A 14288-nucleotide genomic window follows, 5' to 3' on the forward strand; every position below is an offset into this window, starting at 1 on the left:
TGATGGCTGCTTCTGGTTCCGGAATCAGGAAAAGTAGAAAAAGGAAATTGTATTCCTTTTGGAATAGTTATTCCATCACTTACTTCTATTTTTATTTGGCTAAATTTTTTTCTGGAACAACTTTGAGCTGACGGTGCTTCTTCTGTCCATAAAATATAAAAAGGGGAGGATATGCTAGAAATAAATCATACTAAACCTTTCCTTGAAATATAGATGCTCTAGCTATAACCAGGATTGACTAGAATGACTGACTATTCCTTCCCCTTGTTCCAGTGCTGTTTACTAAGCATAAGGCTTAGGCTCGGACTGTAAGTCTCACGGCTGCTTTCTTCCGGAAGCGAACACTCCTCTTTATTCAAGAAAAAAAGGGTTTGTAGAGTTATCGACAATTTATCCTAACAGTATTGTTCCGACTGTGTGTTCTTTTCCTGGGGCGTCAGAGATATGAGGTGTACTGCATTGCTCAGGCTTCGAGCCAATATCCTGGAGGGAAAACAGTGCGATCTTCATTACTTTCGGCTTTCCCAAGAAATTTCAAAGGTTCATCCTTTTTCTAATGGAATATCTTTTGTTCTGAGGGAATATCAAGTCACATCTTTAGGTGACTAAGAGTGTAATTTGGCAAGGAATAACATTGATATATTCTTCATACTACAAGTGAAGGATGAGATAACAATCATACTCTGCTCTCACATATAGCGCTCGTAGGTTCAACAGAGTCATTCGGGAATAGTAATGGTCAAATGATGGTCAGAAAAGAAAGCAGAAACCCAAGGCCCTTTTCAGAAAAAGGCTGATTGATGATATAGTGCGAATATAATTTTATATAATGACAATGATAAGGACTTTTATCACTTTTTAAAGTTCTTGAGTATTAATATTAATTTACTACTAGCTAACATGCAAAATGTGTGCTGCTTTAAGTTTTGGCATGACTAATCTATGCTGCAGGCTTTCTATCCTAATATCATTAGTTGTTTCTCCCTTCAGCTGCAGATAAAGCCACCATCTCACTATTCACAGCTGCATTCCAGCTACCGCACTGAAATTGTATACAGCTGGAGATGAGACTCTGTGAAACAGGATTCATGCAGGTTTCCATATTCCAGTACGATAAAGGGGCAGCATGGCAGATATCTTGCTCTGAAAAAAAGAAAAAAAAAATATCCGAGGGATCTAGAACCGCTACGGCCATAACTCATGTTCATGAACATTGCATGTTTTCACCCTCAGATTCCAAGAAATCATCCAATCTAATCTTCTGCCGCACAATTTGATTACTGGGAGAGAAAAAGGCTTATTATAAGATGAAATGACCATAGGTAGATCCTGAAAAACACAAGTAAATGCCCATTCAATTGAAATGCCTGCTGAAAATTTTCGTCTGAAGTATCATTTCATCAAGCTCACATAACCTTATCATGTATGCAAAACATATGATAAGAACTGCATTAGTGGATAACAATACCATTCAGTCGAGGCTCTCAACTCCATGGTTCGTTTGTCAGGCAAGGAATATGGGCTGATCTGGACACAATGCAACAAGGATGGTCCTGTTAACTTTCTGAAATCAAATTTGTTTCATCAAATATACTTCTCATTTTGACTCTCAACCGAGTCCTCTAGCTGTTTCTTCCTGAAGACATCTACCTAAAATCGGTCCTCATACACTGTGACAACCGACTGAGAGTTTTGCTGAACACACTGTTTCAGTTCCACCTGCAAACCAGGATCAGAGATCAGGCAGCAAATATCAAAATAAGAGATGCATCAACTTAAATAATGCAACATCCATGACATCATGCACATGTGCACGCATGCAGATGCCCTATTATGTACATGGCAAAAGCTACAACAGTTGTGCAAGAGGCCAAATAAAAGAGGCCAATGATACCATCAAGGAACAAGGCAGTGAATGTTTCACACAATCCATAAAGTAACTAATTAGGACCATCAATATCTGGTACATGACACAATGAGAAATAACACCCAAGCAGATTGCTCTGCTGCACTGATCAGTGATAAGTCACCTCCTCATGCTGCTGCTTCTTTCTTTTGTCTCCAAGTTTAGTTTATGCAAATAATTAAAACTACAAAAAGAGACGGCAAAAAAAAAAGGGAGAAAAAAAAGCCTACCCATAGATGAGTCAGAACAATTCATTTTGGTGAATAAATCAATGAAATCAGCACCATCTTATAAGAGAATAATCCTCTATTTTGCTCCAGATAAATACTTCAATGCCTCATATCAGCTGACACACCTTAGGCCAACTTCCATTCTTTATACTACATTGTAGAGATGATGAGACTAAACCAAATAACTGCTTTAGTTTTTTTATGTTCTTTAATGACACATTATTTTATCTTTCTCCATGAAAGAAGACATCACCCATAGTGTTTGCATCAGACCGTGGGATTCTCGATGAATCATTGTCCATATTTTGCTGTATTTTTTGCGGTATATATTGTGGTATATACATTGTTCAACAAGTTTCCGAAAGATTAGATCTCCATAATTCACCATGCACATTCCAAAGACACGCATGACGATGTCACATAACTATAACATCTAAAACAAATCCAAGATCTAAGTTGTTCTATGGATGGCTCAACAAGTAAATTGATGGCAAAATTTGTTAAGAAAGCAATTTTAGCCGCCTTTCGTCGTTTCTTAATCTCTGAAGCAATCTGGCATACAGAGAACATAAACTTAAGCCCTAGCCACTAATCTCACTGGACATGCCACAGTCAATAGAAATAAGCTTAAGATAAATGCTTGTGATTCCTCTGCCAACAGAATCACCAGATCTTCCAGAATGTCAACTCCATGCTGAGTCAGAAGTTTATTGTCATAACAGCATCCAGTTCTGGAACCAGAAGATGGAAAATATTAGTGTGATCTTGGCATACACTTCAGATAGCAGATATATTGCCAAACAGGCATATTTGTGCATGAAATCTAGATATTTTCTATGTAAGAAAAATCCAAATTTTATATTCACTGATTAACCACACCTTAAGCATAAAATTTGCATAACAACTACGTACAAGTTAATTGATCAATGGGAAGAATAGAGCAGTAGGGATGTTGAATTCTATAGACAATATATTACTAAAGGATCAACTTCTTCATTCTTTTTATCACAATACCTCTTCATTTAATCAGTCTTTTTGACCAGAAAAAAGTATTTAAGTTATTAACAATAACACTGTTGACATACCTCTTTAATACCAGGTAAAATTCTGCAATTTATCAAATCATGCAAATTGATGTTAAAGGCTATTCATTATAACCTAAGTGCGCTGAATGATTAGTTTTAAGTTGTTCTTGATTCACAATTCCAACATCCAAAAACAATGAGTTTGCAAATCTTGACTTGTGAGGCACTATATTACTAGGATAGGCATTGAAATATGCTGATTCTAGGTCATGCATATTTCAGATAAGAAATGCAGAGGCTTTACTTGATACCCAAGAGAACCATATCTAGGGAAGAACAGCAAGTTTGCATAGAGTTCAGCCTTCCTGATCTATTAATATTGTGTAAGGTTCTATCATCTCCATGTAACTTCCCAAGCATTCCATCAATAAACTTCTGAAAAAGGAATGCACATTTTGACAAGTCTGCAGAAACTTAGAAGACAAACAACAAAAATTCTGATGCGACCATGATTGCACCAAAGTTTAGGTGGAACCACTTCTTGCGAGTCCCCGTATCTAATCGATTCAAATGGTGGTCTTTATTGATGAAATGTTCGGTGGCACTATTTTATGAGTATCTGTTATGGATATCTTGATACGATTGCTAGATTTAACGAATAAAAATAATATTCCATGTCACTCTTCCACCTGTTCAAGCTATGGCATGCATGTCAATTAAAATACATGTACATGTAATAAACAAACCTTGAAACACTCTTTTTCAGTATAATGCACATTATAAAGCAACAACCTAAAGGAAGCTGAATTTCGACGCTCATCCATAGAAAAAAATTTCCTTTTCTTAAGTTATATCGGGAAACACTTGCATTCGGAATTATATACAATAATAAATATAATTATACATATTATATAAAGATAGTCATTTAGCATTCAATGATTGTATATCAGTATAAGCTATTCTGTTTCACATTGATTATACGATATAATGTTGATAATGCGAAAATAGTACCTTATCCTATCAAAATCATGCAGCAGCATTGGAGAAAAGCTTTATAATATTTGATGACAAAAACTGATAATTTTTTCTTGGGGTATAGTCATATTTATGAAATCTCAAAAAAAAACATATCAGTATATTTCTTCACATTATGTGACTCGGCAATAGACCGTTGGTAGAGGCTGATCAGATCACGCAAACAAGGGGAATCTGCGGTAACCTAAGGTCGACTTGCACAGTTGAGCCTATGAATTGGCCTTTTTTTATATATATATCGGCGGTTTACACACAACGGATGTGAGTATAGCCCAAGGAATCAGACAATAAAAGACAATGTAGTAAAGTTAAAATAGAATAATGGTTCTCTCAGATAAAACTCCAAAGCGATGAGCCGCATAAGACGCCACCCAATCCGACACACTATTGGCCTCTCTAAACACATGGGTTGCCCGAGAGGTGCCGCATTCGCCTAAGAGACGACAAATGTCATGGAGCAATCTCATCTTTCTGACAGCACTCTCGAGACCCTGGATCTCCTCGAGGATGATACGATCCGCCCTCGGCATCCATCTCGTATAGGAGACACCCTTTCAGGCAACTCTGATCTCAACACCTACGGCAAACTTATCGAAGATCTGTCGTCCTCCAGTTGTCACGAGTCTGGCCTGTCGAACACTTGATCATAAAACCACCACTGCAATAACCATCCATCTTAACATTATCATGAAAATTTATCTTGAGAAAACTTACATTATTGCCAAGAATCTCCGCCTCATAAAGTAGGTCCTCTCCGCTGCCTTAGACCAAGGCCTAATTTAATTACGCTGACGTTTTTCTCATGAAGTCATTCCGTCTGTTATCGCAGCGACCAATAAATAGAATGGACGGACGAGATCTGTTTACAGAAATCTTGGACGGATGACTGCTCGTCCGCATAGAAGCTTTCTATGCCCGAGCGCGCACGGAGGAAAAAATCTTGGCCGCCTGACGCTTACCATCTAATGCACGCCTTTTTCTGGTGTTCCTGCGGCACAGGATAACAAAATCCCCCATATTGTCTACCACCATTTCTTCTCCAGCTTCTCACCTGTCCGGAGATCCTCCCTCGCGCCACGCGAGCCCGAGCCAGAAACCCTAAATTCTCTCTCCGATCCCTTCCGCCATGGATATCCGTGATGTTGCGAAGCTTAATATTTTAATCTTGATGTCCTTCCTCTGTCTTCAAGCCAGGGTTTGTTTCCTCTCCCGTCTCTTTTCCTCCCCATCTCACTGACCAAAAGATTTCGGTAACTTGATGGCCGTTTTAGATTCTAACATTTTCCATTCGATTTCGTGGATTTGTCGCTAGATCGTGTCGTAATCTTGCTCAATCTAGTGTGTATTTGTTCGTCCAGGCGGAGAGTAGCCCTTCGGTCTTCTTTCTTGATGGCGCTTCTCAAAGGTATATTCGGAATCGGCCAGTGGATGCTGCAGACGAGGTGATTTTCAAGATCTCTTGCTCTTTGTGAACTTGCTCTTCGTTTTGTTTAAAAGATTTATCTTTCCAGGATTTCTGGGCTACCTGTTTTAAGCAGGGCTTTGAACGTGTTAAATCATTTTTTCCTTTTGGTTTTCAAACCTTCAATCTCAGGAAGTTGACTAGATACGTGCGATGATATAAATGAATGTTTTATAAGATTAGACTCTAAGAAATAATTGAAACCTTGGTTACAGAAAGCTCTGTGGAATATATCAGATGGTATTGGCTTTGGGACTTTTCAAATTTGATATATGTTGGATTTTGCTATAATTAATAATTGCTATGGTACTGGATAGCAGATGACTTGCTAAGGAGTTACTCTTCTAACTTTTATATGATTTCTTCTTCAGAACATTCTTCAAAGAATTGTTTCAGAAGGCTTAACAGATGTGAGGAAGTTCAAGGAATAACCTTAGGGGTGATTTGTTGCACATTTAATTTAATTACAGGGTGTGCGAGTAATTCTAGGCATAGATTCCCCACCCACCACCCGCTGCTAAAGGCTGGGGAGCTGGAGGCCTCAAGTTAGGTCGGGGTTGTATGCAAACCTTTTCATTTCCTCCACTAATGAAACCTCATGTTATAGATATGTAAAGAGGGACTTACTTATACCTAAATTTTGAAATAATCACATGAAAGAATTGTTTATAAATTAGAAATTCAAGATTACATATCAAAAGTTCTTTTGAGGGATTTTGTTATAGTCTAGTTTACTGGAAGATGGAGATGGATGCTCAGCCCAACGTATGGATTCCCCAGCATTTGTGATATACATCTCAGAGGCCCTAGGTATCCACATAGTGGTTCTAATTTAATGAACAAAAGCATCAAACATGCAGACCAACCTCACGTCAGTCCACTGCCTTGCCAAAATTAGATATGCAGCAATTTGTAGAATGAACCATCATAACTCAAGGAAGAAAAGGACTTAGTAGGATGTATATGAGCTCTGTCCTTGTGTTTGTTGCATGAGATGGTTTCCTCTTGTCATCTTTTACAGATTGCCAGAAGGAGAAAAACATTGGGATCTAAAAAACTACCTTTTCCTCAACTATATTTTTTTCTCCAGTTCTTTTACCTAGTCTAATGTGTATTTGTCTTACAAGAAGATGTAGGTTTTTGTTTGAGTCCAAATATGTAAAACATCTGGTTTTAACAATTCTTCAAGAATACAGATTGCAAAGCTCTGATAAGGCAGAAAAATATTGGTGATATATTTGCAATATCGATTGGAATTAGAAGAATTGTTTTAGATAGTCTCTATTATCTTTTTATCACATGCTTGTGTTGGACGAGGAATCTCACATTATTTATTATTGCTAAACTACACTTTCACTATTTATATGGGCATCTGGGAAATTTTGAAGACATCATTGTGGTTTCTTTACCCCATGTTAATACATTACATAACCTGATCATGGAATTCTTGGATTGTCACAGACCAGTTCAATGTCATTATATGAAGTTGCGGCAGTCATATCAGTCTTGCTTGGTTTTGCACCACCTTCCTCGCTTCCTGCTGATTCTTCATATAAGGTGCACAGCGAAGCAAACCTTTTCACACATAATTTTATTACCATTAAAGATCTCACAATTTGGGCCATTTTTTTCACAGCTAAATGAGGTTCTAGCTGCCAATCCATTTGACAGGCCTCATGCTGTTATGATTCTAGAAGTTAAGGGAGTTGACGGTCAGTCTTTTCTTAATCAATGTCCAAAATGTGTGGTTATTTACCTCTTTTTAGTTTACATGACTTATGATGTTCCACTTGCAGGGCGACTGCTGTCTGCTGACTACTTAAACACCCAAGTGGGTAGTGTCTTCAAAAGTAGGGTTATTGGTTCAAGTAAAGCTGAAATTCAACTTCCAGGTTAGTGAATCCTTCTTAAGTAGTTTTCAAGTAAATCACATACAAATGCTATTGTTATTTTTCTTCTTTTTAACATATTTATTACGCTTAAAAAAGATGATGTTATGATGACCTTGAACTTTTTGCAGGTGAGGATGAAGTTTCTGTTGTTCCTTTGGATGACCCTTTAAATGTTGAGTGTAATGCTGCTTGTGTTGATAAGGAGCTCAGCAATCTTGTAAGCTCAATGCTTCACTTATACAAGTTTATAAGTCATTGTGTATTCCAATCTCCTTTTGAAATAACTAGTCACAATCACGTGCAAATGCCGTGGTTGCTAAGGATTTTAGATGTGTAAGTTTAAAAAAAAAATTAAATGTGGATTAGAACTGATATGCCTACTTCATGAAATTGTTTAAGATTTATTGTCTATTTTTATCTAGATAATTTATTATTATTATTTAAGTTGTTTACAATTTATTATTTTTAATCTAGATAAATTATTAAGATTTGCTACAGCCAACAAATTATTATGTATTTGGACTTTGGATGATGTGGGACCCTTATTATGCATAGAATCATAGAAATCCCAACTTGAAGAGACTTTTCCCCTAGACTATTTCTGAGAGTCCAACAATGTTAGAATCCCATTTCTTTGTAGAAGTTTAGTATAGTTTACATGTTTAAGGGAGAAACGTTATGAGGCTTATTATGGGAATTGAAAAGTTGGGAAATATAGCCTCTTTTATATTATTAGGATTGTTGTCTTGATTTCACTTAACAACATATCAATTTGTGCAGGCAAGCTGGCTGGGGGGATCCCTAGATGAAGAATTGAGTGTTCCTTTGCCGAGTGGTAGCACTTTGAAGCTGGATCTTTCAAAGGTCCACGTTAACTTCCCCTCTTATATATGAGTGTGTGGGCACGAGCGCAATGCTTAGCCTTCTGCTGTCAGATTTTCTAATTAATGTGAATTGATGAACATGCTTCCATTTTTTTGGTGGACGTCCTTATCTTGTTTTTGTCTCTTTAAGTTTTTTTTTTTATTTTATTGAATACAATTAAGAGGGGTGTATCTACTAAAAGAGAATGTTTATTTATAGAGATGGACAGTAGTAATTGTCTTCACACATGTTTTCACTCTTATATATGGTAGACATATACGCGTCCTTATTTATATAGATCAGCAGCAGTAGTTCCCTACACTTCTAATCATAATCAACATTCTCAAAATGCTTAAAAACAAAAATGAATGTCACATAGACTTTCTAATTATGCTTCAAGTGATTTGAATTTTTTTTAGTTGGAAGACCACTGATTCGTTCTGATCCATGATCAGAAAGTATCTAACCAATTGAATTGTGGCCCACTTGCATCTTACAAGAGTATATAGCAATGAACAGTGTGGAGTATCAAATTGAACATCTTGCCATAGATCATGATGTACTATATATCTTGTTAGCAAAAATTTCATTTTGCAACTGTATAGTGCATGACTAGATAATGTTAATGATGATGATCAGTAAACAATTATCACGGAAGTTATCCTTCCTGCCACTGAACTTTGTTGTCCTTCCATTTTTTTCCTCCAAGAGCATCTAGAATGATGTTTTGAGTAATATGCTATATGATCTGTTTTCTGGTCCATTAAATAAAGGACATGTATACAGGTTATGTTTAAAGGTTAGGTGATTTTCTCTTGGTGACATCACCTATACAAGTATGCAGTTTTTAGTTGTTGACAGGTTGAGTGCTAATGTCTTGCAGAAAGCAGACCTGCATTATGCATCTAGTCTAGTATCCCTGTTTAGAAGTATCAAGAAAGCAGTGGAGATTCATGAAGATTTGGCTGGTAGCAGCGCGAGCCCTGCAGAATTATTGATAGGCCATTTCACAAGCATTGAGGTGATTTCAATTTTTCTTTTAGAAATTATTCTTAGTGCTATTTATGGTCTTGATATCATGGATCATATCATATTAGCACATATTTCATGCAATTTGGTGTCAAAACTGAGGCTTCATCATTTTAATATTACTTTTAGCCAAGAGATTTTGTCAATGTATATTTGTGTAATTTTCTTGAGTATTGTTTATGAGTAATGTAGCCTACCATAAGTGAACACTGGCTTAGTTATGTTTATTGCATTAATTTACTGGCAATGTCTAGTGTAGCAGAATATTACCATGAATCCCTTGTCAAGCTCGTGCTGTCATTGGACTTTGAAAATCAAACACCAATACATCTGAGTCAGTTGTTGCTGATCACTCATTAAAAGTTTTCTTACTATGGTTTATCTTACATTTCTTGGGGGGAAGTCCATCCCTGCGGTCCCATCTCCGGGTGACTCTGAGTTGGGATTGAAATCTGACTCTGTGCTTATCTTGAGGAATTTGAGATTGCATTTTGACCGAATAATTGTCCCTCTATTTATTTATTTATTCTTGTTTGCTTTAAAAATTCTTCACTCTGAAGTGTTTGCCTTTAATTATTCACTTCCTTTTAACTCAGCGACTCCCCTGCTTCTTCCTAACTATAGATTTTTTTTTTCTAATTTTTTAATTCAGATCTCATTGGTGATGACTTGCTCCGATATCAGCAGCTAGAACTCCCTTTCTGGTTTTAACCTCCGATTAGCTTTTTCCCAGATCCAAACCTTTCATCAGCAGTGTTTTTATGCTTATTTGGTTTCAATAAATGGATGAAGTTTTTCTTTTGTCTGGCTTATTTATATGGCGGTATCAATAAAATTGAATTTAGAGCACTTTTTTAGTGACAAAATAATAGTCTGTTATATGCTGTTTATTGTAAACTTAGTCTGTGCCTCAGTTTTGTTGCGGCCCAAAAAATGGCCCACCATTTGTTGGGGCCCCTTTTTTCCCCTGATTTGTCCAGCGACATCTATCATTTCTTAACTCTCATATCTTATTAGTAAAAGAAAATCGCCTTTTAGGTGGGTTGGTCAGTTATATCAACATAACATGCTGGTGTTTTTTAAAGCACTTCATTATTAGCACTGAACTTCCATAATATTCTCTTTTGGTATGTGATATCTATATGCTGAAAAATTTCATGCTGCTTTTTATGATGTATGTGCTGACAAATTGATGAAATTCGTACAGGTGCTGGAAGAGGAATATGGTCCGGGAGACATTACTCAGCATGGAGTAGAGTTGTTTCAGACAATTCTTGCCAAGCTGTTTGATTTGCTACAAACATCTTATAGAGGTAAGTGGTTTTTGTAGCCCTGCAGATTTACATCTGGACTTCTGCTCATGCGCCATACGGTAAACATATCAGGGCACCTGCAAAATTCTGTAGGTTTTTCCTACTGCTTTGTTGGGTTTCCATAACATTGGCTGCAGAATCTAAGGTCCTTTTCTTAGTTAAACAACATAATGACAAATGCAGCCTGTAAATGCTACACACCCTTATATTAGAAAGCAATGCCCAAACTCTTCACGGCTTGGGAAACTATTTTGTCAGCAAACTTTTTTCATAAATCGATGCATTAGCATCTGCATATATGAAAGGCAGCAGTCCATCGTAGAGCTAACTTACTATATCTTCATATGACTGAATGTAAATCATTTTTCTACAGTGATGCTTGTTGAATTTTGGATCTAGGCATAGTTTGTTAGCCTGAATTTTATTATTCTTCATAAATTCAATGCTTTTCCATATAAAGCATTTACCTGATTAATATGTTGATGAGAATATGCTCCTTTTTTTCTTCTTAGTAAAATTGATAAGGTTGCGAGCTATTGCAAACTATGTGAGTTAATTTTGATTTTCTTTTGAATTTATTAATGCCGTTATTCATATGCTTCTTTTTTATGTATTTCTCGCTTATTTGTGCTTTCAGACATTTTCCAACCTTTATTTTGATTTCTAGCAGAAACTAGTTTTGCTATGTTATTTTTTGCTTAAGAAAAAGCATCTTGGCTATTTTCTACCCTTAATTGAACCGAATATTGCTCTTTAGTTGACTTGCGATGGAGTCATAACTGTGTAATACCTCTCATTCCTATTCTCCTGTTTTCTTGTTTTCTATAAATCTTTTACTGCTATAGGGAAAATTGTTGGAGTTATCGTGTCAAATGTGGAGCCCTCCCACTCAGGAGCGATGTTAGATGTGACATTTTCAGCACGGGTTTCACGATGGTTAAAAGAAGTAAAAGCAACTAATGGAACCACGTCAGAGGTGTTACTGGTCAGGCGAAGTTTGGCCTGGATAACTGGAGTCATCCTTCTTGTGTCAACTATTATTGGGGTGAGGACCATTAATCCATAGCTTTTAGTTATATTTGAAGGAGAAAAATTTTACAGCACTTTTGGGTTCCCCCTTGCATTTAATTCTGAAGGTTCTGAATGCATGATGCAGTGGTGGTTCTTTTTTGACAAGAATAAGCTCAATTGCTACTCATTATTTCAGGAGTGTACCCTCCTCCCCCCTAACATATTGTCACTTTAAACTAGTTTTCATCTAAACTAGTTATCTCGGACTTAAAGAAAAATCTTTTATGAAATTGACGATTATTATTTCCTATTATTTCCTATTATATGGCTAACGCTGTATCTTCTTTGGATCAAGCATGAGTTTCCATGTTTTATATAGTGAAATTGGAGTGCCGCCTTCATTTACTGCAAGATAATCACTGGAGAAATCTCCTCAATGCTAAAATCTAATACTTTTTAACTTAGCTGGAATTAAAATGAAATTTCTTTATTCAGTATAAATTATTGATTAGAACTGCTGATTGTTGCTCAAGACTACGCCTTTTTTTTCTTTACAAGGGCTGGATCTGCTATATCAAACCTGAGCATCTGAAGTCATATTTTCACAAAAATGACTATACGTGTTGTATTTTGGAGATTCTTACAGTTTCTGACTAATTTCAAAAGTTTTCCCCTGCAAATTTCTCAGGAGTTCTGGATGCTGATATATTATTGTCTTTGGCCTTTCAGGTCTACCTTCTACTGAACATGCCGCTTACGAGGGACACCCTTCTCTATTCCAATGTCAAGCTTGACTGATTCCTTAAGAGGACTGTGCTCTGGAAGCAGCTAGCGACAGGTTTATGGGTGATGCTGTGATTGAGGGTTTCCATAGACTTGTCCTTGGCTTGGCCGTGCAAAAATAGACAATCATTTTTTTATTGCGTATCCCACTCTTATTTATCTGTGACTGCACCATTGAGTGGAATGCTTTGAGTCGTTGTATTCGGTCAATGTAAGTTTTTTTTTGAGATTCTGAATATTTTGAGCAATTACAGCTACTATAGCCTCAGTTCTGTAAACATGCTGTCATTTGTATTTTTCTTGCTCATTTATCATGGAACTCTATGAAAATTTTATGACCAGATTGCTTTTGATAATACTGATTGGATTATAGTTCTGAACCAGGAAGCCTTCCTTGAGAAAGTTTGGGACGCGGTGAGTCAGCATCCATCATTGAGGTTGTCCAGGAAAGTTCTGCTGAAGTTTGAATCGAGTGGGTATTTAGCTTCTATCCTGGCAGCCAATTTGAATGATTCAAGTATAGTAAAGCCTAGTGGAGGATGGGCAAATATTAATCTGCTTTAGATGACTAAACTGTTGAGGCACGACTTATCCAGAGATCTTACAGCATTTGAATGGATTTGAACCTAAACCACTTGGTATAAGTTTATAACAATCAATGACTTGGTAAACTGGTATTCTAAATGCAGTTTAAAAGTTTTATGTAACTTGATATATGTGCTCCCTTTTTTGGCTGGCCTATGCACTTCTCTTGTTCCTCTATCTCCAGATGGAGCAAAAACTGGATAGAGAGGAATATACTTTATAAAGATGGGAATACTTCTAGATCTATGGTAGAGTCGGTCATCCACGCCTTGGAGATTTTCTTTGTATTTGTTACTATAATAGGGACAGATGGCCTCTGCTTCTGCTTCCTTCCCTTGCATCAGGACTGTAAGCAACTATGGAGAAGTCCAGACTCAGTCATAACGAAGCCCAAAGATGGTGGAGGAACAAAAAACAAAAAAGAAAACATTTGTCATCCAGCTGCAAAGCTTTGCCCATTATACAATAAGGTAGGCGCATAAAATAACATCAGCACACATGGATGTGCATTTCGACTTTGAATGCTGCAGCCATGTTGCTAGGTTGCAAACTTGGATCCTTTGTCCACAGAATTGTCTTCCTTCAGGTGACTTTCTTTCTCCTCTTGCATCAACTCTATTTAACTCCAAACATTGCGTTAACCAGATAGTCAATGCGCCCCATATTATGTTCTCCCAAAAGTGTATTCAGAGATTTTCCTTTTTTATCTCCCCTTTTTACATGCAGGTACTGGTTTGAGACCCAGCAGCATGGACAGTTGATGGACACTACCGCTCCCTTGTCTACCTGCATCCAGGCTGTTTGGCCAATGCAAGAAGTCTAGAAGATGCCGGTTTGAGGAGTACATGTAAAAGTAGGTGTTTCTTTTCGATGTGTCCATCAGTGACATCTATTTGGTTATTGAGATCTACTGGCGAATCATTGAGAGGAGTCGCTATTATTATTCTCTGTAGCATTGAGCAAACGCTAACCCAGCTACATCCAAGTTCATCTTAAAACTAATTTTATCGTCTGTATACGTAGTATGATCAGAGCATGAGCATTGACAACCTAATTGGTTTGAATGGGGATAACTATGAGCTCCATCTTGAAATCAAAGCATGGCAAATTTCGATGGTGATCTACATGTCCATTGGATTGCAAATTATGAGAG

At 36.9% G+C, this 14288-nt stretch overlaps 1 protein-coding gene across 4 annotated transcripts; it reads left to right on the forward strand.

Moving 5' to 3' along the window:
- The first annotated feature begins 5218 nt into the window (after positions 1 to 5218).
- On the forward strand, positions 5219 to 14151 carry LOC103706936. Of its 4 annotated transcripts, none has more exons than XR_003385688.2 (13): positions 5219 to 5391; positions 5555 to 5638; positions 7120 to 7215; positions 7295 to 7370; positions 7455 to 7550; positions 7679 to 7767; positions 8331 to 8414; positions 9298 to 9435; positions 10651 to 10756; positions 11602 to 11801; positions 12497 to 12761; positions 12924 to 13721; positions 13862 to 14151. XR_003385688.2 is itself a non-coding variant. In XM_008791212.4 (11 exons), the coding sequence occupies exons 1-11, from the start codon at positions 5323 to 5325 to the stop codon at positions 12563 to 12565; spliced, it is 1107 nt and encodes a 368-aa protein (XP_008789434.2). In that variant the 5' UTR covers positions 5219 to 5322; the 3' UTR covers positions 12566 to 12891. The 4 variants fall into 4 exon arrangements, 1 of the variants encoding a protein (XP_008789434.2); XR_604057.4 differs by having other exon boundaries at positions 12935 to 13721; XR_005506777.1 differs by having other exon boundaries at positions 12935 to 14151.
- Positions 14152 to 14288: the final 137 nt, after the last annotated feature.

Source organism: Phoenix dactylifera, chromosome 18, assembly GCF_009389715.1.
Source record: "Phoenix dactylifera cultivar Barhee BC4 chromosome 18, palm_55x_up_171113_PBpolish2nd_filt_p, whole genome shotgun sequence".
In the NCBI taxonomy this organism is placed as follows: domain Eukaryota; kingdom Viridiplantae; phylum Streptophyta; class Magnoliopsida; order Arecales; family Arecaceae; genus Phoenix; species Phoenix dactylifera.